General features: G+C 37.9%; 1 protein-coding gene across 3 annotated transcripts in view; it reads right to left on the minus strand.

Moving 5' to 3' along the window:
* LOC135698860 (uncharacterized) overlaps positions 1 to 24,184 on the minus strand; it is a 93,659-nt gene that overhangs the window by 39,810 nt on the left and 29,665 nt on the right. For all 3 annotated transcript variants that reach the window (XM_065219020.1, XM_065219015.1, XM_065219008.1), the window contains exon 3: positions 10,815 to 10,958. In XM_065219020.1, the coding sequence (XP_065075092.1) occupies positions 10,815 to 10,958 (144 nt within the window). The remainder of the gene's footprint in view (positions 1 to 10,814; positions 10,959 to 24,184) is intronic.

The raw sequence follows: 24,184 nt of genomic DNA on the forward strand, positions 1-24,184 counted from the left end.
TTTTGTTTGAATAATGATATTGTCAGTTAAATACAATTGAAATGTAAGCAGCAAAGTACACTTTTTCGATTATAACAACTCATCAAAACAATGATTATAGTCCTCTGATAAAATCCTATACATCCCCGTTTTGTTGTCTGGTCATGGAATAGTAAAAAATAAATTCAATCAGTGGTATTTCTATCGCATCGTCCGAAAATGCATCAAGGCAACTTCTATTACAAAGTATCTAGAGCAGCGCATAGTTTGATCGTCATGACGCGTCAGTGGCGTAATACGGTATGAATTCACTCAGTCACAGATCTTCTGGGCCATCGGTTTCACGATGGGGGAAAATACTTCGAGAAAGAAACGGGTAAGCCCTAACAACTCTAACAACTATATTCATAGGAAAATTAGAAAAGCATTTGCTAGTACAGGTTAGAAGTCTATTTGGCAGCAGCATGCGTAGGTAAGCCGCCGTGGGGCCACCCTTAGCTCAGTCGGTAAAGGCGCAGCTACAAAGCAAAACCATGCTGTAGGTGGCTGGGTTCAATTCCCGGTCCGGTCTAGGAACTTTCCGGGTTGGAAAATTTCTCGACTTCCCTGGGCATAATAGAAGTATGATTGAACTTGCCACACAATGCAAAAATGGTACAGGCATCGAAAGCTCTCAATTAATAACTGTGGAAGTGCATCTAGAACACTAAGTTGAGAGCACGCAATAAGCTAATATGCGATATGCAATAAGCTTGAAATGCGAAGAAGAAGAAGAAGAATGTGTGGGTAAGCTACCAGTTACGGCAAATCGGCGACCAAATGCATCGTTTACAAAAGCAGATACGTCCCTTCGAAAAAGTAATCGAAAATTCCTGCATTGTTTGGCATAGAAAGCTCACAATTAATAACTGTGGAAGTGCTTCAATGAACACATAGTTGAGAGCAGGCGCTAGCTCGTGTAAGAGAGTCAAAGTCAGGTAGAAGAGCGATGTTATTACCACTGAATAGGTGAACAAAACTAGATAACATGTTTTAGCTCGAGAGTACCAGTCCGCATCGTGCTCTCTTGCCGTGCGGATCTATTTGCTTTTTGCTGAAGGAAGTGTTACTACTACCTAAAGCTACAACAAATTTAAACAGCACTTTTCAGTGCTCAACCTGTAAAATTTCTTTAAATTATCTTTATTCAACTTTATTCCTCTTCGATCCTTGTTTGGACCCTACCCGAGGTAATCCTTCTTGGATATCGATTTGGAAAATTCCTCTTCGATCCTTCAGATTCTTATAGTAATCTGCTTGGAAGTCGATTTGGATAAAAAATTTACTGCCGCCATGGCGCCTAAACGCAAAAGAAAGGGGCAAACTCTTGACCCCCCTTCTGAAGAAATTAATTTGAGTAATCAATTTGATTTGCTCACGGATGACGAGAATGATCCATCATCCAAGAAAAATTCTAGTAAACTTTCCCGGCTTAATGCCAAGAAGGAAAAGATTCCCCCTATTGTGATAACCACTTCCGATTTGCATGCTCTTCGCATGGAACTTTTGAATTTCGTGAAAGTTAAGTTTTCACTACAAATTGGACGTCGGGGTGAATGCCGTGTATTGGCTGAAACCTTGGACGGATTTAAATGTCTTCTCAAGTATCTTACTGAGAAGAAGCATAAATGTTTTACTTACGACACCAAAACTGAACGTGTGTTCAAGGTTGTCATGAAAGGACTGCCCAGTGGTGAATCCCTGGATCAGATCAAAGATGAACTGGCAAAATTACTTGGAGTTCAAAATGAAAATGAAATCCCGTCCTGGCGATTCGCGCAACGGGATTTCTAATGATTTTTATTTAGTTCACTTCAAGTCTAGTGAACTAAACAACCTTAAGGCCTTAGAAAAAGCTAGCCTTATGCTCCATGTCCGAGTGAAGTGGGAACACTTCAGGAAGACTGGAGGAAATTTCCAAAACCTCACTCAGTGCCGTAAGTGCCAGGGATGGGGTCACGGAACTAAAAATTGCTACATGCCAGCTAAATGCATGAATTGTGGTGATTCCTCTCACGCAAAGGACGACTGTCCTGTGAAGGAAGATCCTAAGAAATTTAAATGTTCAAATTGTGGTGAAAACCACAAATCCAATTTTTGGGAATGTAAGACTCGCAAAGCGATCCTACAATCTCGTTCTAACCGACAGGTAGGAAACGCTTCACGTTTCCGACCAGGTACAAATTCCTCTGCTGTTAACAACGGTCAGCGAGGAACAAATTCTACATTCGTACCCATAGGTACAAATATCACCCCTGCTTCAAATTTTTCATCTGTACCTACTCCCCTCGCTGTTAACAATGTTCAGCGAGTTAATGGAGCTACCTATGCTGCTATTGCAGCGGGTAGAAATCAAAATACTAACCAAAGTAATTCTAACGGAAATTTTGACAATTTTGACTTAGGAAGCATTACTGCCCCCAAAATGGAATTTTTACAGAAATCATTAATTGACATGATTTCTGATATGCTTAAATCTAACTCCATGTTTGATGCTATTCAAACTGGAGTAAAATTTGCAAATAATATTGTCATGACTTTAAAATTCAGTAATGGATTTTAAAGCATTAAATATTGTAAATTGGAATGCTCGATCTCTTAAAGATAATGAAGACGAGCTATTTAACTTTTTGCGAGTTCATAACGTGCATATTGCCGTTATAACTGAAACGTTCCTTAAACCTGACCATAAGGTTAAGAAGGACGCAAATTACTTGATTTATAGAAATGATCGTCTTGATGGACCCTGTGGTGGGGTTGCCATCATTATTCATAGACGAATCAAACATAAAATTCTTTCTTCATTTGAAAAATTTGGACAACTTACGTTTATAGCTGCCTATTTGCCATTCCAATGCGTAGGCCAGAAAAAGAATTTTCTCAAGGGTGACCTCCAGAAACTTACCCGTCATAGGTCTAAATTCTTCATTATTGGTGATTTTAATTCAAAACACCGCTCATGGAATAATGCTCAAAGCAATTCCAATGGTAATATTCTGTTTGATGATTGTTCTGCAGGTTATTACACTATTCAATATCCAAACAGCCCAACATGCTTTTCTTCTGCAAGAAATCCCTCCACTATTGATTTGGTCTTAACTGATTCATGTCAACTTTGTAGCCAACTGGTTACCCATGCTGACTTCGGTTCTGATCACCTTCCAGTAACTTTTGAAATATCCCAAGAAATAATTTGTAATCCCAACAGCTCTACTTTCAATTACCATAGAGCTGATTAAGAGCAATATCGAACATTTATGGAATATAACTTCGATCCAAACATTCCTTTGCAAACCAAAGATGAAATTAATTATGCTCTTGAATCTCTGACTACTTCTATAGTTGAAGCAAGAGCTGCCTCAGTACCAAAATGCGAGGTTAAATTCGATTCAATTATAATAGACGACGATCTTCAGCTCTTGATCCGTCTTAAAAATGTCCGTAGGAGACAATATCAAAGAACACGCGATCCTGCCATGAAAGTTATCTGGCGGGATTTGCAAAAACAAATTAAAAAGCGATTCTCTGCCCTGAGGAACAAAACTTTTGAAAATAATATTTCTAAATTAGACCCGAGTTCCAAACCCTTTTGGAAACTCACAAAAATTTTGAAAAAACCTCAAAAGCCTATTCCAGCGCTTAAAGAAGGTGGTAAAATTTTGATCACAAATTTGGAAAAAGCTCAGAAACTCGCTAAGCAATTCGAGAGTTCCCATAATTTCAGTTTGGGTCTTACTAGTCCTATTGAGAATCAGGTTGCTCGGGATTTTCTGAATATTTTCTCTCGGGAAAATATTTTTGATGATTCCTGGGGGACTGATTTGGACGAAGTAAGGTCTTTAACTAAAAAGTTTCAAAATATGAAAGCTCCAAGCGATGATGGAATTTTCTATATCATCACCAAAAAACTCCCAGAGAGTACCTTGTCTTTCGTGGTAAAATTATTTAACAGATGTTTCCATTTGGCATACTTTCCTGATAAATGGAAAAATGCAAAAGTTGTTCCAATTTTGAAGCCGAATAAAAATCCAGCTGAAGCTTCTAGCTTTTTGAAAAGATAATTTTGAATAGAATGATGCTTCACATCAATACGAACTCAATTTTTGCAGATGAGCAGTTTGGATTTCGCCATGGGCATTCAACTACTCATCAACTCTTGAGAGTTACCAATTTAATTCGTTCAAACAAATCGGAAGGCCACTCAACTGGAGTTGCTCTTCTAGACATAGAAAAAGCATTCGACAGTGTTTGGCATGAAGGTTTGATTGCTAAATTGAAAAAGTTTAATTTTCACTTTATATTATGAAATTAGTTCAAAATTATTTAACTGACAGAACTCTGCAGGTAAATTATCAAAATTCCAAATCTAATCGACAACCTGTTAGAGCAGGAGTTCCTAAGGGGAGCATTCTTGGGCCTATATTGTATAACATTTTCACTTCGGACCTCCCTGATTTGCCTCAGGGTTGCCACAAATCTTTGTGCGCTGATGACACAGGCATTTCCGCTAAAGGGAGAAGTCTTCGTGTTATTTGCAGCAGACTGCAGAAAAGTTTAGATATTTTCTCTTCTTATTTACAAAAATGGAAGATTTCTCCCAACGCTTCCAAAACTCAACTTATAATATTTCCACACAAGCCTAGAGCTTCGTTTTTGAAACCTAGTAGTAGTCACATAGTCACTATGAACGGAGTTCCAATTTCCTGGTCAAACCAAGTGAAATATCTTGGATTAATACTTGACTAAAAATTAACTTTTAAAGATCACATTTAGAGCATTCAAGCCAAATGTAACAAATATATAAAATGTTTGTATCCTCTTATAAACAGGAAATCCAAACTTTGCCTGACGAATAAACTTCTAATATTTAAACAAGTTTTTAGACCTGCCATGCTTTACGCTGTGCCAATATGGTCTTGTTGTTGCACTACCAGGAAAAAAGCACTTCAAAGGATTCAGAACAAAGTTCTGAAAATGATTTTGAAGTTGCCTCCCTGGTACAGTACTACCGAGGTACATAGAATTTCGAATGTTGAGACTTTAGAACAAATGTCCAACAAAATAATGAATAATTTCAGGCAAAAATCGTTGCAATCCTCAATTGCAACGATTAATTCCCTTTATACTTAGATAAGATTTAGTTTTAGTTTTTAGTTTTAAGATATCAATTGTTATACTGACATGCAGGTTAAAAAACCTATTTAAAATACTTAATTGCCAAGACATGAACAATGTAAAAACACTTAGATATATATCATAACAATTAAGGCTGGTACGTTACTGCAGTAACTGGAACACCTAGGTTAAAATGAAATGTAATTTATTTTGAATTTGGAACAAATAAAGAGTTAAAAAAAAAGCTCGAGAGTTTATTCAACGATTGATTCTAATGGTTTCAACCCGATATATTTGGGAAAATGAACTGTTTTGATATCCTTTGTCATCAGATTCGGCCAAAACTACCCAGTCACATAATTCTATCAGTCAACCTGCCGACCTAAAATCATACGAGAAATGTACCCTTAAAGCATAGATGAGTAGTAACAGGAATCCTGATATACAGGATGACCCAAATTGATAGAGAATACGATGCAATTAGCGCCAAAACGGAGAACAAACTCAGCTGAAGTGCTGTGTTGCTATTTTTTTTTAATTTAATGTATTTTATAGTCACTTTAACACCTTTTAGATTATTCGTGACTTGTCCGGGGATGAGAATTGACCTCGTGACCTTTAGGGCGAGAAACATCAATGCCAATGCTAACCACTACGCTGAACCCGTCTCCGTGAAGTGATGTTTTTACCCGAGGGTGTATTCAACATTGGTTCTGATGTTTATTGTACCGAATGTCAAGGGTGCAGCTCGTTAAAAGAGGAGTTGTTTGGGCATTAATAAAGAACCCTCCTTGGTTATGTATGTTCACATCGATTCAACACGTAGGCAATTACCGTCAAATTGAACTGTTGCACCTGCTCAATCAGTATAATGATAAATAAAAATAAACAAGCTCTATAATGTGAAATGAATAATATAAAAATAATGTACAACTTTAAATTCAGTTTTGCGCATTCTGCAGCCAGTGCACCATTATGAAAGCACAACCCAGCTGCTTTAGTTGTTTCGATTGCACGCCACCATGCGCTCACACATGTGTGTCCAACAGATAAATTTACCACCGACCGCTGACACGCGGCCAAATAGCATATTCTAGTATTGAGGTACGCCGCACAAAATCCGCTCTCACTTCTCTTCTAATATCTCACCATGCCAGTTGGTTCCAATAATGGCATACGGTTGGGCTATGACCACCTTGTTCCGTTTTCGGCACCACTAACACAAATAAATGAAGCTAGTTCTCGGGACGAAACTCGGGACGAAATGGTCGTCGGTAGATCAAGCAAAATAGCTCCCTGGTTCAGTTATTTTCAAAGCCACGGACAAAATCACCATCCAACGGAACGGTAGCTATCATTTAACGAAAAAGCAATTTGGCCGACTGCCAAATAGATGGCAAAACGGTCACACTCCGGCTGAAATATGGCGTGGAAAAATAACGTCCGTCGTTGTCGTCTTGGGATGGAGTTGCGCTACCACCACCGGTCAACATGAATGTCTAACATGTACGAAGGCGCTATTAACACTATTTGACTGACTACCATGCACCTCCATAATTGCGTCACACTATTGCATGCTGTTATACCTATAGTATACGTCCAGTGCTGAGTTCTGTCGTTGTCACTGAAAGATTCCACGCGATATTGACAAGCTTATTGTTGACATTGTCACTGAAAGACTCTCGCATAAACCTTTGTCAACATCGTTGACAAAGATTCAGTTGGTAATAAAAAGTGTAACTTTTAATCACATTATTTCGATACATCACATTATTCATACAGTTGAGGACGCAGATACATGTTTACTCTGACGGATCTATGTATTCATTTTCCAACTGTGGACTGTGTAGTCATTAACAAATCACATGGCATCCTTTAAAGATCATTTTCATTTCGTGATAGTGACGAAAGCTGTTACACCGGGAATTGTATGTTTTGCAGTTTTCTACGGCATTTCTTGAATATTACGTATGGTAAATAAGGCAAACGGCAGACAGTGACTGTTTTCGGCAGCCCTGTAATGGTGGCTACTTATGATTACGCATTTATGTAATCAGATATTTTCTTAGATTTAGAATTTTTATAGGCGCAAAGCTTCATAATCAAAGCGAAATTTTTGTTTCTAAAGGCGCAGCAACTTTCTACTTAAATTGATTTTGTATAATTTTTCAACGACCAAAATTGAAACGTAAATCACACTGGATTTTATCTTTTTTTTTCTTTATAAAGAGACTTTCAGCCCTGGGATATCTGGATTTTATCAACAGAACACCGGTGTAGGTATGCATTAAAATGATTTCTTAGCCTTCAAGCTTCAATTAATTTTCTCGACTGATCAAACGCATTTTACCAGGTCTTCATAACTTCATAACGAGCCATTTTAGTGAATTTGTTTCTTGGGCTATGTTTTAGTCAAAAAATATTATAACTAAACTTTTACTAAACTGCTATTCAATATATAGCTTTTAAATAATTCATTTTGAAGGCTTGGTATCTTGCACAAAGTTATTTATTAGCCAAAAATATAAAACTCTTACCAAGACGTCAAAATCACAGCAACCGTGATTTGCTTTATTAATGAGATTTTTAGCCGTAGGTTAGTTCATATCAGCTCTCCTTCAATTGCGAGTTAGGGATAGTTTACAGTATAGCCTTTGATAACCCAATTTCTTAACCTATTTTGAATAAACAGCTTTTCATAGATCAGGAATACTACATACTTAGAAATACCTAATCTTACATGTGACGGAATCTATCTTTGACATAAAGGATGAGACGTAAACAAACATGTCATGTAAAATTAAGGGCTCCGAGACTGAAAAGTTCGAAGGTACGCTTGATTGAGCTGAATTTCGCGTCTATTATGACTCAATTTTATGTAAAAATTGACGCTTGTATATGTCAGTCTCAGATCACCTAAATTTACATCAATTTTTCTAGGTGTGTAGTTTTAGATTTTGCGAAAGCTGTCCATAATTCCGGTCTTATAATGAAAAAAAAACTTGAAAAATATTTGGGGTCAGCATGGTTTCAATAAAAGAAAATTCTGACCTCAAGCTTTCTGAATTTTAGAAGTTAAGCTCAAAATACACCAAGCCTTTGAAGAATCAAAAGCAAGATACAATTCCTGATCTATTGAATTTTTTTTCATCAAAATCGATCAAGAAATGACGAAATGAGTGCAATTTCTAATTTTCAGAGTTAACAGTTTGGGTATGCAAGGGTTAACATCGAGGATGTTTTTAAACGTTTGTCGGACCGTATGAACCTCATTAAATCTCGATAAATTTTTCAAAGGGACGTATCAGCTTTTAAAAAAAATAATGCATTTGATCGTCGGTTTGGCGTAACTGGTAGCTCGCCCACACATGCTAACACTACCATCAGATAGGGAAATTTTCCCCTACCTGTGTGGTGTTAGTAAGCGTGTGTGAACTAGCAGTTACGCCAAATCGACCTGTGATCTTGACTTTTTTACCTACTTAAAGGGGTTAGATTTTGATAAGTTCTTTAGTGGGAATGACACTGATGAAGACTGCACATTGTAGTCGAAATACGTATCTGTCATGGATACCAAACATTATTAAGTGGAATTAAATGGAAGATAACCTATTTTGCTGTTTTATTTAAATGTTTTGTTTTGACGTAGGACTAGGTCTGTGTTTTCTATATGGAGGTACACTTTGTGAAAACTGAAAATGGAACATATAACAAAATTATGGAAAATTTTGAACGTTAGTAACTTAGCTGCCCCCTGGACCAATTTCAATAATTTTAGCATCAAACGATCAGATATATTTTTACGCATCTGTAAAATTTAAGACTTTATCATTTTTCAAAATGTCACTATTGAAAATTGCACGAATGGCAACTGGTTTTTATAATTAAAATTATCACCGATTGCCTGCGAAAAACGATTTCCCTAACAGAGATTTCATAGTTAAATTACATCCGGTCTAACCAAACGGTGTTTATTCAATCACCGCGTGGTGAGTGGTGGTGTTCTCCAGTGCACAACGAAAAGCTGCCTGCAAGCAGCGAGCTGCAGCTCACATGAGCATCCATAGAAAGAGAAAGAAGCTGCACCGCTATTGATAGGAATCAGGTGCTCTTCGTGAGTTGCTGTGGGCCATCTATGTCAAGCGCGTCATACTAAAGAGTATACAGAGAGAACCCCGCTCAAATTCATATTCCTACACAAAACACAAGCTCCTGCTGCAGTTAACAAATAAGATTTATTATATAAGACCACGTAGTCCAACGTCACCATTGCGTACAACCCCATATGGCTGTCCCTTGTAGTTTTTTTTCTTCAATATATTAAAAATGAAGCATCACAACTTCGACAAACATCCATAAAAACTACTACTTTCATGATAAAAAAAACATCGTAAAATGTAAATAACCATTTCCGCTTCCTTGTAAATTAATAAATTCAAAATCTTGAAAACCGAGGCCGCTGCGATTTTAAAATCTTGCTAAGAGTTTTATATTTTCGACTAATAAACAACTTGGTGGAAGAGTTCAAGTCTCCAGAATTAATTATTAAGAAGTTACATTTTGAATAGCAGTTCAGTACAAGTTTGGTACAACAGTTTTATTACCTTAAGATGGCGTTTTTATAACAAAATGGCAACAACACAAATTACTAAAATGACTCGTTTTGGATTTATTAGTTTTGTTTGGATATATTGCATTCCTAGACCACTTAAATATGATGTTTTTGGCGCATGAAATAGAGCACAAGAATCGCATAAATATGGCTACTATGACACACTGCACTAAACAGTGTTGCTGACAAAGCTAAACAACAATGTTTTAATATTACCAATCTCTTTAATAATTAATAATTATTTTATTTGCCGTTTGACTGTTACATCATTTCTAGCAAAGTAGTAGCTGAGGAAGTTTCCTACAAGAACAGTTATCGAACTTTCTCGCAGAGCAATATGGAAAACGGGTAGAAGGCAATGAACATAAAACTTGGATTTCCTATAGTTATTCCAATACAATCTTCTTTAGGATGCTAATCGGGACCGCAAGCTTAGAACCATTTAATCGTCGTTTCCCAAGAAAAAAAGTAAAATGGAACTAACAATGTCCCAAATGCCAAGGTATAAATAGAAATCAGTTAAAATTAGCGGTTTCCTTATAGGTGCTGGAGGGTTAAATACAAAAATTATTATCGACAACACGTTTCTATTCGGCTCCCTTTCCATTTTAAATGCGTGTCAGATAGCTATTCTATTACTGGCAATTTGAAATCAGTAGCATTTTTAGGTACTATTTTTTTGAATTTCAAGAAAAAAAAAATTGGCAAAATGCATTTGCCCCGTCGTGAGATAGTTAATCAGATTGAAGCTTAAATACTCAGAAATCGTGTAGATACATTTAGTCAAGTATTGAGGTGTGAAAATTCAAACAATTTTGTTGTTTTTATCTTGTTTGCCGAAAACAGTCATCACCTGCCGAAGTCATCATTTACCCTAGTTTTTGTCGGCCTGTGTTATTGCTAGTGGATCGATTCTGGAATATATCTAATCGCCACATTTTGTTTTGCCAGCAGCTCGCCGCAGTAGTGTGAACAGGATATCTTCATGATAAAATCGCCGGTCGGTACTGGCAGGGCACGGCCATCAAGGGAAGCATAAATATATGGCGACAAGGTTGAACAAACTTACGCTTGGCACATCCTTTCAGTATTCCAATCAGCACTACGTAATCTTTCTCGCAGCTGCACGTGTTGGAGGAAGGATCACAATACACGTGATGCAGCTTGGCGTGGCACGTAAATTCACACGGGGCTCCGACGTACACTCCTTTGGCTGTGGATGATGAAGAAAGGGTGAAGAAAAGAAGAATTAATACAACGCCGATGAAGTATACGATAGGAAATAAATGTAGCAGCAAAAATCAATCAATCAATCTGAATAATGTCATTTTAAATCCCTCATTTTTCGCCAACCATTTGGCCGTTGTTACCGGAAGGCAATAAAGTGCAACTGGATTTAATTCAAATTCGATGAGACTTTTTACGACAGTTTCACAATGAACGATGATGCAGAAACGGTGTTTAAAAAATATTGGCCCGTAGCCAGATATCCATAGTTGATGGGCTGTGAAGTTTATTATCGTTGTTTATAGATTATTATCCGTCATTATACGTTTGAATCTCCCGTACAGCAGGCATAACCGTGAAGATATAACCTATTATTCAAGGACTAGATTCAGCAATGTTACCACTAAATAGGTTGTCAGAAGATAAGCCCATTAGAGTGGTTCATTAAAAAATATGGTTGATATAGCAACAAGCCTTAGCAAGCCTTAACCTTTTTGCGCAACCCTTAAACTTCTACAAGCAAACCAAAAATCTATTACAATGAATGTTAGTTCCGTTTCCTATCATCCTCTGTTCATGAACATCGCAACGAATGTTAGAAGATGACCATGCAGGCGATGTAATGGTTTTTTGTCTTTTTTATTTCGTGTTCTACCTACGCTTTCGACTATACCATTCAATCCGAAGGAAGGCGTGATCAGAGATTTTATGCCTCAGAAAATCCCGCTGGCGTCGACTGCGAATGAAGCCAGGCTTTTTTAGAGTGAGAGGTAATAACGCTTACCACTGGCTTGACACAATTGAAAAAATTATCCTATTGTTGTTAAAATAAGTATAAAAAATGCATTTTGTGATTTAAATTTCGAAAAAATACATACTGCCTCAAATACTTTGCTTATTATTTCTCCTATTAAGTTGAACTCAAAACTTGCCGAAAAAAGTATTAAGCTAAGTAGTCAAATAATAACGTAGGGACTGAAAGTGTGTGTCCGTTTTATAAACTGATACTTTTAAATTGCAGGAACGTTCATCAATCGCCAACCGCCCCCTCATTTAAGAGTATACAAATTTGTTTTTCTACAAGTTTTGTCAAGTCTCAGAATTTTAACAACTGTTTATGTTCAAGATCTTGTATCAAGGTTACAGATCCGTTCTCTTAAAACAATTTAAAGATTATACAGCCTTCACTGTAATTTAATTTCGTTCCAAATCTCTGGAAGTGGCAAACTGTGAGACGGAAGAGGAGTCAACTTAGCGATTACAGAACCATAAATCAGGTCAAGGAAGCAACCATTTTGAATCAGTTTCGTGGGGAGTTAAGAATGAAATTAAAGTCTAAGTCTAAACATTTGACATTTCTTAAATCGACAGCTACTATTGGTATTAGTCGCTTTAAGCGACGTGAGAGTCTGTTGCTGCCTTGTAGCTAGTGGTAGTGCGTTCCAGTCGGACGCTCCGAATATTAGGACACTTTTTCGGGAACTTGTGGTGTGATGCGGTAGGACAAAGGATCTAGCTCGCTCGTTCCGACCTTTAAAGGGCGAACACGAAATTATTGCGACACCGAAAATGTCATGCCAATTTTCTTATAATGTTTAGAATCAAACCAAAATTTTAGGGTAGTTTTATACATATATTTACTTCAAAAATCAAAAGAAAAGATAATCGATGGAGCCTTGAGTGTAAAATTGAACGCATTTTCGCTTGATGCCCTCCATCAAAGTGTTTACAGTGTCATCCGGTACCAGTTTCTCAGTTTTTTTTTCCATTTTATTAACATGTCCTTCTCGTCTTTGACTGTCTTCTTGCTCTTCCGAAGTTCCCGCTTCATTATTGCCCAGTACTGCTCCACCGGGCGCAGCTCCGGACAGTTTGGCGGATTCATGTCCTTTGGAACAAAATGGACAGAATTGGCTTCATACCACTCCAGGACACTTTTAGAATAGTGGCATGATGCCAAATCTAGCCAAAATAGCGGAGCTTCGTCGTGCTGCTGCAAGAACGGCAAAAGGCGCTTCTAGAGGCACTCAGATTTGTAGATCTCGCCATTTACTGTGCCATTTGTGACGAAAGGCTCACTCCTCAGTCCGCAAGAGCAGATGGCCTGCCAAATGAGATATTTGGAGGCGAACTTCGACATTTTCTTCTTCTTAAATTTGTCGTCCACATCGAACTTGCTCTTGCCGGTGAAAAACTCCAACCCCGGAATTTGCTTAAAATCGGCTTTTATATACGTTTCGTCGTCCATCACACAGCAGCCATATTTTGTCAGCATCTTCTCGTAGAGCTTCCGTGCCCGAGTTTTAGCCGTTGATTGTTGCCGCTCATCGTGGTTTGGGAAGTTCTGTACCTTGTATGTATGTAGTCCAGCTCTCTTCTTTGCATTCTGGACGTAGCTCTGCGACATGCCGATCTTTTTAGCCAAATCACGGCTTGAGACGTTGGGATTTGCTTTAATCATCCGCTTCACCTTTCCCTCCGTCTTTTTGTTCTCCGGTCCCGGTTTTCTTCCAGCTCCTTTGCCGTGGTCCAACGTCAACCGCTCCTGGAACCGCTTCAACACTCTGGAGACGGTTGAATGGTGAATGTTCAACATTTTTCCCAACTGCTGGTGCGGCAGGTCAGGAAATTCCAGGTGTTTGGAAAGAATTTGTTCTCTCAACTCGCGTTGGTTCACCTCCATTTTCGTTGAATCGAAAAACACGACTTCGAGTTTGACAGCATGTACACAATACACGTCAATTAGAAAGTGTGCAAAATTTGGTTGATTTTTACCCAATGGTAAAAAAGTTATGCCCTGTTGAATGTGTCGCAATAATTTCGTGTTCCCCCTTTAGGTGTGTACTGCGTGATGTACTATGGGAGGCTTCCATGGTAGGCCTCGTACATGAAGCAGCAGATACGACGGTGGTAGTTTTCCGGCAGATCGCATCCGAGTATGGTGTGTCGCACTTCTCTGGTCGTGTCACGCCCTCGGATTCCATACACGAACCTTACCGACGACTTGAAGCATCGATGCAACTGAGCCTTGAGCGTGGTGGACAGTCCTGGGTAGTACACGATGTCGCAGTATGCGAAGAACGGCATCACCACAGCTTGGACGAGCTTCATACGAATCTGTCTGGAAAGCACTCCACGGAAGCGCCTGAACGTACGAAGAGTATTGTAGATCTTTTTGGTGACTTCGTTTATCTGGTCGGTCCATTTTAGGTTAGAGTCCATAATGAGACCAAGGTTGGTTACTTTGTTCGACAAAGTAATGGTTTCATCACAGAAGCGGATGTCATTTTGAGGGATTATGGCCCCATCTCTAAAAAAGACTATAGCTTACGTCTTCTTTGGGTTGGGAGACAGACGATTCTCAGTGGCCCAACGTTCGATAGCGAGGAGATCCTGGTTGATTGCTTCGACGAGCCTGTTAATTTCGTTTGCGGGGCCTGATATGTATATTTGGAGGTCGTCCGCATAGAGGTGATACTCGAATTTTAGCATACCAGGCATAGTTATAGAAAGTATAAGTAGTGATAAGAGGAGAGTGGTTTAAAGTGAAAGTAAGAGTGATACAAAGAAGCTAGGAATAATACAAAGGGTCATTCGAAAAAGAACGTAAAAATAACCTGAAACTACGGTGTGAACAAAACCAGGAGGATGAAAATGCTGGCACTCAATTAAGTGATTAAATGAAACTATCAAGTAGGGTATTTCTCATAAACGAATGTCCTATTCCACATCGATAGATCAATCGGGAAAACCCCGAACACGGGAATCGGATTGAGCTTTTGACTGTACTCTAAGAACGCGTAAGTAGTATTGTACTTTTGAGGTAAAGCTTAATTTTATCTTTCATTGTTCATTAACGTGTTTTGTTTTACCTTACCATGCTACCACACTCTCTTAGAGAAAGTACTTTGCCCGACTGCAAGTAAACGCCGAAAGGTAAATCGCAAGAATGTTCAGAAACAAATGTTTTGAAGCTAACGTAGTTTTTTTTTTCATAAATCGTTTGAAGGCTACTTCAAACGATTTATGGACGAAAGTTATTCGGACCGTTCAAAATGACACCCCTCAGCGAAAAAAAAGTGTGCAATTTGGCCCGTGAGGCGGTTTGAACTCCCCTGAATCGTTCGGCAGCGTAACCTGTGAATAAAATTACCACCAACTGTGAAACTCACGACGGGCAGTCAAGGCACCGCGTGGGAAGAAATCCTCCACTAGACGGTGTGCGCTTGTCAAGTCAGCCGCTGTATAGAAATCTACTCGAATCGGTTTGGATCCAAGCCACATAAGCAATTGCACTTGCCGCCGTTACCAGCGTGGGACGTCGTGGGATAGCCTGAATGTTCCCCTGGAAGGGGGGTTAGACAAGTGAGGTCGAACAATTTTGGTGTAAACTAACCTTAGAATAAGCTTAAGAGTTTATACATAGCAAGAAGAGAAATGAACAAGCGTTTTAAACTATTCGTTTTCGAATTACGCCAAGTAGGACAAAATAAACCGTAAAAATGCAAATGTAATGAATGGCAACTTTCTTTTAAGCCGATTTTAATGAGACGGAATTCACACAAGCTCGCTTTTCCTGGTTCTTCGGGTCGTGTAGAATAGGCTCTGATGTAGGAAAACCTCCAAAGGACACCTATCTACCCTGCAGTTGATGATACTTTCTTTGGTAGGCTTTTATTTCCGTTGTATGGTGTTCATGTTTCAGACTACATATTGTAGGTTGTTGACGAATACTCGCCCTTCGACTCCTACCTCCTAGTATCCCGTTACTGTGTGTTACTCGTATTTACCTCAGAAGAGACAACTGGCTTCTTACTCTTTTATCTCTATCTCTATCTCTATCTTTCCCACTTCAAATCAGCCAATCACGAGCTGGTCCGCGTTTGACAGAAAAGTGGTTCGTTTTCGGTCCCGTATTGTCTTCTCTTCTCTTAGGTATTTACAAAAAAAAAAACGAAGTAGTCTCAGTTTTAGTTTTTCGAAACTGTTATGAACAGTTTTTTTTTAAAATAGCAACTAAGTTATTTTTTCTTTATAAAAGCCTTTTAGTAAATCATTTTTTATCATGTATAGATACTGATGCAAGCTGAAATCGACAAAGCAAATCGTCAGCTTGGATTCATTTTCAAGATCTCTAAGGAATTCCGTGATCCACTGTGTTTTAAAGCCCTCTACTGTTCATTGGTACGCTCACTACTGCAATTTGCGTGCGTTGTATGGAATCTGTACCAAGCAGTATGGAGTGCACGATTAGAAGCTGTTCAACGCAAATTCGTCAGATACGCGCTGCGCTATCTTCCTTGGAGAGCCCCGCTGAATTAACCACCGTATGCTGACCACTGTCGTTTACTGGGTTTGGATACTCTTGCTGAGCGACGAAACGTATCGCAGGTCGTCTCCGTTGCTAAAGTCTTGCTCGCAGAATATGATGTTCCTGAGTTACTGGTCAAAATTAATCTGTATGCTCTTTCCCGAACACTCCATCCGAAAGCCTTGCTACATGAAGAAGTACATACAACCAACTATGCTGCAAACAGTTCCTTTGTCGTCAAAATTCATCAATTCAAGTATCTGACCTATTTGACTTTGACATCAATGCCTCCAGATTTCATCGTTTGCTGTCGGCCAATTTTAAATTTTTAATGAGTGACTACATTTAAATTTAAGTTTTTCATTGAGACTATCAAGTCAAATGGAGTATAATAATAGTAAAAGGTGTGTCAATGTTCCAACATCGATCAAACGAACTCCAGCAACAAATATGATTTAAAGTAGTGATTGTATAGTTTGAAAACCTTTTATTTAGACATTCTGTAGTGTCGAGAAGGATAGGGGCCCATTAGACTGATGCAAAATTTGACTTTTTCGCTCCACAGTGCTTAAATGGTTTCAAATCGGGTCCTGATTAGCCTCCCAAATTTACAACTCATTTGGTTAGAAACAGACTTCGCACAAGCCATTTGAAGTTTACATGTAAATTACTATTGTGTGGTAGCGAAAATTTCAAATTTTGCATCACTTTAGGGCCCATGCATTAATTATGTCACGCTAAATCGAGCAAAAAATTACCCACTCCCCCCCTATCGTGACGTTTTTCCTATACCTAATGCATTGCTTGTCACCAAATCTTAGACCCCCCTCCCCCCTTAGAGCGTGACATAATATATGCATCAACCCTAGTATTCAGGTATTCAGGGGTATTCAAGTAGCGCATCGTAACCCAAGCAACATACATGTTCTATAACAGTTCATAAAGCCTTTATATTACTGGTTCTGGTTATATAGCAATTTACTCAACGTAATTCTATGAATTTGTGTTACTCGGGAAGTTTGTAAGTCATCGTAAATGTCTAATCTCCATTACACTTCAATGGCACCTGGTATTTTGACGATAGTGTAAAGGGCGAACACGAAATTATTGCGACACATTCAACAGGGCATAACTTTTTTACCATTGGGTAAAAATCAACCAAATTTTGCATACTTTCTCATTGATGTGTATTGTGTACATGCTGTCAAACTCGAAGTCGTGTTTTTCGATTCAACAAAAATGGAGGTGAACCAACGCGAGTTGAGAGAACAAATTCTTTCCAAACATCTGGAATTTCCTGACCTGTCGCACCGGCAGTTGGGAAAAATGTTGAACATTCACCATTCAACCGTCTCCAGAGTGTTGAAGCGGTTCCAGGAGCGGTTGACGTTGGACCACGGCAAAGGAGCTGGAAGAAAACCGGGACCGGAGAACAAAAAGACGGAGGGAAAGGTGAAGCGGATGATTAAAGCAAATCCCAACGTCTCAAGCCGTGATTTGGCTAAAAAGATCGGCATGTCGCAGAGCTACGTCCAGAATGCAAAGAAGAGAGCTGGACTACATACATACAAGGTACAGAACTTCCCAAACCACGATGAGCGGCAACAATCAACGGCTAAAACTCGGGCACGGAAGCTCTACGAGAAGATGCTGACAAAATATGGCTGCTGTGTGATGGACGACGAAACGTATATAAAAGCCGATTTTAAGCAAATTCCGGGGTTGGAGTTTTTCACCGGCAAGAGCAAGTTCGATGTGGACGACAAATTTAAGAAGAAGAAAATGTCGAAGTTCGCCTCCAAATATCTCATTTGACAGGCCATCTGCTCTTGCGGACTGAGGAGTGAGCCTTTCGTGACAAAGGGCACAGTAAATGGCGAGATCTACAAATCTAAGTGCCTCGAGAAGCGCCTTTTGCCGTTCTTGCAGCAGCACGACGAAGCTCCGCTATTTTGGCCAGATGTGGAATCATGCCACTATTCTAAAAGTGTCCTGGAGTGGTATGCAATAATGAAGCGGAAACTTCGGAAGAGCAAGAAGACAGTCAACGAGAAGTACATGTTAAGAAAATGGAAAAAAAACTGAGAAACTGGTACCGGATGACACTGTAAAGACTTTGATGGAGAGCATCAAGCGAAAATGCGTTCAATTTTACAGTCAAGGCTCCATCGATTAATTTTTCTTTCGATTTTTGAAGTAAATATACATAGCTAAAAAAAAGTAGTGTAAATTTCCGTTACTATGATGCACATAAATGGAGCGTCATATATCATTCAAGTTTAGATTATAGATCGTGTAAATTTATGTGACATGTCATGCAATATTCCATATATTGTATGCAACTGTCCACTTTTGTTTGCAACATTTCTTGCAAGCTGCTAGTTTACGTGAAAAGGAAGTTTACATGTATAAATGTTTGCATGCATGGATGTTTACATCGCCAGTAAAATTCAGAATTTTTGGTGTGTATGTATAAAACTACCCTAAAATTTTGGTTTGATTCAACATTATAAGAAAATTGGCATGACATTTTCGGTGTCGCAATAATTTCGTGTTCGCCCTTTAAATGTTTACAAGGCACTACGTGAATATCCCTAGTATTTTAATTTATACCGTCGTTAAGTTTTACCCTGATTAAAACCTGTATTCTTATTCCCATATCATCAAGAACTATTCTGCTATTTTTTGCGTAAGCCGGACCACAACTATGTGAATGTGTTGATTATTTTGAAATAGTCGAACAATTTGTAATTATATACATTAATGTGGAAATAAATGATATATTTTTTTAAATAAAACAGCAAAAAAGGTTATCTACCATTTAATTCCATTTGATGAATTTTGGTATCCATGACAGATACGTATTTCTACTACAATGTGCAGTCTTTATTAGTGTCATTCCCACTAAAGAACTTATCAAAACCTAACCCCCTTAAGTACTCATCCCCTAAATGGAAGATAACATTTTTTGCTGTTTTATTTAAAGCATTCCGCTAACAACCCTATTTTATTACTTCATGATAATATTTTATTTGGTTTAACAACTTATTGGCTTCTTTGAAAGTATGTATACGTATTTATCATTGCGTAATGGAAGAATATTCGCATTCGTATGCTCAAATTACTAAGTTTTATTAAAAATGATGTTTCACTACGACTGATGAGACGGGTTGTGATGTCTGGAAAAAAAATCCATGGTTCAAGCAACTTATTTCTTAAATAAGTATGTCTAACCAATGTAATCAACGCATTCGCTAGAAAAAAAAAACAAATTTCAACAAGGTATCGCCATATTACTAAATATAATTCGATCAACAGTTTTCTTTCTTTGACTTAGTTTGACAACGATATTGATTATTGAGCTACGCGAGTAACTCAGAGTTACTCAAGATTTGCTCAGAAATTACTCATGATTGAAAGGTTTGAATCATGAAAAAATAAACATTCATTGACATTAACAAAATGCGAGATCTCAGATTAAGGAAATTGTTGATACGCTGGATACTGAATATTAAATGTAAAGAACACATATTTTTTCAAGAATTTGGTTTTTTGAAAAGTTTTCAAGATTTCCAGAATACACTTACAACTCACAAAAACATTAAGTATGCCGGGATCTAATTTTATATTAACGGCGCCGGTGGTGGTGGTGGATCTTGTATTTTTTAACAAAATGGCGTCATTTACATTTTTCAATAAATTGCTGCACGAGAACGTCACTTCTGATTGAAATGACGTCTGTGACAAAGTTGTAGATAAAAATAAATAATTTTTTAAAAATATAAATGGTTTTTTTTTTGTAATTTTGGGTAAAAAATTTCAAAATTGTGATAAAAACTCAAATATCTCAAAAAGGAAATCTTCAACTTAAAAAAAATGTTTAGAAGAAAGGTCATAGAACAGACAAACTTTTGGAATATTCATAAACATGGACACTTAAAATTTTACAAAAACCGTACAACAAGAACTATTGGTAAAATTTTTGATCCTTTTACTAGTATGCTTTTTTATGTAACTTTTACATAGAAAACAATATTTGAGATAGTTGAAGATGCTAATTTCAAATAACAGACTAAAGTGGTAATTTTTATATGATAGATGAGGAGATGAAAGTATAGAGTTGATAGTTCAGTTAGAGTACGGCCGTATGAAAAATTGTATATATAGAGTAGAAAGCGAGCAGAGAACAGCTTTTAGGAATCGAAGATATCGGGTTGATCATCTCTCTTTACCGAACTCCCCCGTTGGAGGGGGATGGTGAGGGCACTGGCAAAAAGAGATGATCGCCGATTTGCTCATGTACCGACGATGTGTTTGAAACAGTTCTATCGATTGTACCGCACTCAAGTTGTTATCTGAAGGGAGGCATGCAGTCGTAGGCTTGGAAATTGAAGCTATTTTATAACTCGGAAACTTATACATTGTGCGCCAGCCTTTAGCTCTACCCTAGAGGTAACTCTAAGACCAGAAGGTCCCGAAGAAATGTGCTCAACTTTTTGGCTCAGCTCTGGTACTCTTTTCGGTCCCAAGCTAGTCGATGTACCTCTCGAAACTTGGAAAAATCCACGAATCCCTCATTTTAACTGTCAAACTTTCATAGTGAATCGAAACAAACGTAGCGTAGTACTAGATTTTCGACTAGAATGGGGTACGCTTATAGATTTACTTGCGACCAATAGGCTAGTCAAGTAGTGAGCCAATTTAAAATCGTAAGTTACCACCGGTTGGCTTTACCACGGTATGTGCTCCTGTCTTCGTCGACTTGACGATCTCGAGGAGACACGGGTAGGGTAGGTGCTGCTACTGTACCTTTCGACCAATGACGGAAATTGAAGGTAAGCTCTCATCTAGAGTTATGTATAGTCAAATTTTACTCGTTGGGCTCCCGTTAGTTGGGCTGTAGCCCACCTAAATCGAAGTCAAACGTCATTTTTGACAGCGCTATTTCTTTTTCGAGGGATTGGATGTATGAACAATTTAGATATTTGCTAAAGGATTGTGCTGATAATAAACAATCGGTGTATCCCTTAAACAACTTTCAGCTTGACAGCTCAGCCCAACTAACGAAAGTCTTTCACTAAGTGGGCTACAGGTTTAGCCTAGCACAACGAGCGAAAGTTGACTGTACTTTAACTATTGTATTACTTCTGCGTGAATTTAACGATTTACATAGTTGAAGATGCTAATTTCAAATAACAGACTAAAGTGGTAATTTTTATACGATAGATGAGGAGATCATCTTTCTGTAGCCTTTTTTCTCTAAGGAACGCACACACATACACTATTGGTTTGTTTACAATCTTTTGCTGCCAGCTGCTCGAACAATTTCACTCGGAAGAATTGTTAAAAACTGTTTTGAAACGCTTTTATAAAGCTCCAATCTTCTCAAGTGAGAGCGACTATTGTGGGCAACATCTTTTTATTCGGCAACCTTTCTATTTGAGCTGCGTGTTAAACAGCTGTGCTTTCATCGACAATTTGAAATCAGCAGCATTTTGTAGTGCGTGAGTTTCATTTCAAGAAAACCCTGCTAGAATGCTTTTTCTCAGTGGTAAAAATATAATCAAATTGAAGCTTAAAGCATAACACCCCGTAAAGACTATGGCTTATATCATATAATATAGGCTGTCTGCAATGAGCATTCATACATTTAGTTTTCACTGGAAATCCTATGTATGAGTGCTTATTGCAAGCCTATATTACATGATATAAACCATAGTCTGTACGGGGTATGAAGAATCGTTTAAATGCATTCAGCGAAGTGTTTTCGTAAGAAAATCAAGTGAAAAAAGCGTTTTAATTTGGGTTGCCGAAAATAGTCTGTCATGCCGAAGCCGTCATTTCCCCTATGTATTCTGGAGTTCAGTTCTTGAAGATCTGCAGGCTCAATGAAGCTTTAAACAATGTTCTGAGAGTCTTTAAGGGTTCATGAAGTTCAAGAGAGCCTTCTGTCAACAGGCACATTACCGAATAGTTTCCAATTTATACATGAATTTAAAGCTCCCCAAAATTTCCTGAAGATTTTGAAGATTGGCAGGCTAAATGGAGTCTTGAACAATGCCCTCAACATTTTTATAAGTCCGGAAAGTTCACGAGAACCTTTTGACAACATGCACATCATTAAACGAGCTATTCAATGCTTTCCTGGGGCATTCAATGATTTATCAATAATTTATCAACGATTTTCTGGCTCTCTATAAAATCACTTGAATTTTACTAAAGCTATGTCCATTTAGAATCCGGAATAATAAAATCATCTGTATCTCGGTAACGGATTGATATACAAATAAGGTTAATACATCAAAACAAACGTAATTCACTGTACTTTTAGGAAAAAATATCAATATAAATCATTTCTCTTATTTTCTGATGAAAATTCGCACTTTCTTCTTTATTCCTCCCAGCAAACGCTGCACACCTCCGGAATCAACTTCCACATTTGTTCCACATTTTGGTCATCTGAATCCCGTCCCGAGCCGTTTTTCCACTTTTCTTAAGCTTCCGCTTCATTATTGCCCAAAATCTCTCGATGGGCCGGAACTGCGGCCAGTTGGGTGGATTTATGCTTTTATCGATGAAATCTACGTTATTATCGCGGTACCACTGGATGACTTCCCGGCTGTAGTGGCAACTTGCCAAGTCTGGCCAAAACTTCACGGGACCTTTACTGCCTATAATCGCATATCAGTTGCATATGGATTTTCTTCAATTTTAAGATAATAACTCTATCCACTATCAATTGGCATCTACTTTCATATTACGTGATAAAACTACGGACTTTGATAACGAAAAATGTGAAAACAACATCAAGTCAGTTTGTCCCATCAAGCAAAGTAATCGCATATCAGTCCCATCCTGAAATTCAATCTCCAGAGGTCTAGCCACATTTCTATTTTTTAAATCGCCATATTTTTCGTTAATATAACAATACATGCAAGCTTCATTGCAACAGATTTTAACTTGACAAAATTGTCGATTAATTTACTATGATTGTTTTAATATTTACATGGAAATTGCACTTCTTAACTTCAGCTGCCATTTTCTCAATGCCTACTTTTTCCATATGGGACTGATATAGGGTTATAGGCAGTTTATGGGCTTCAATGAAAGGTAGTACGCGGTTTTGAGGCATTCTTCCTTGTACAGCTTCGAGTCCATCGTCTTATTCGTCACGTATAGCGCATAGTATTGAAGGAACGGGACAAATGTATTGACGTTTTGTTTACAAAGTGCAGTCAGAGATATTTTTGGTGATTTTTAAGGGATGCCCTATGGAAATATGCACTTTGGCCGAAAAAACGATTCACTCTATTTGGTCTTTTGTGAATAAAAATGGCCAACTAGCAGTTTAAATGTTGGTGATCAAAGGTGTAGGTATATTTCAGGCAAAAATGTTTGACCAATTATAAAAGAGTTGAGTATTTGATTTATTACCAATACTAATTACCCCATTTCAGGTCTTCAGGTTTCCAAAAGATCGGTTTGATTTCAACCCTTTCTAGGCAGCCTAAAAATTACTCCCGATTGTTAACAACGATAAACATTTTTTGTACTGATCATTTTGGCTTGATCAGTTAATAATTTTTACTTTCAACGATTGCGTATAACCACTCCATTATACATGCTTTTAGGAACAACCTCAAACATAGGAAAAGATCTGTTCAATTTAGAAAAAAAGAAATATTGAATTTATTATTGATTTACAGAAAAAAAAATCGACAACTGTCCGACTGCATCTCGGTAAGTATACACACTAAGATTTTTTTACAGGAGTCAGTATTTTTTTACTGGGTTTTTGAATTGCTGAAAAAGTCGGTAAAAATTCAAATGATCAAAAAATTCTAGTTATCCGTAAGGAATCAATGAAATCGATCAATTTTATTTTCTATCATTAAATGGGG

The sequence above is a fragment of the Ochlerotatus camptorhynchus genome, unplaced genomic scaffold (assembly GCF_037179485.1).
Source record: "Ochlerotatus camptorhynchus isolate MF236.1 unplaced genomic scaffold, CSIRO-AGI_Acam_v1.1 ptg000008l, whole genome shotgun sequence".
NCBI lineage: Eukaryota > Metazoa > Arthropoda > Insecta > Diptera > Culicidae > Ochlerotatus > Ochlerotatus camptorhynchus.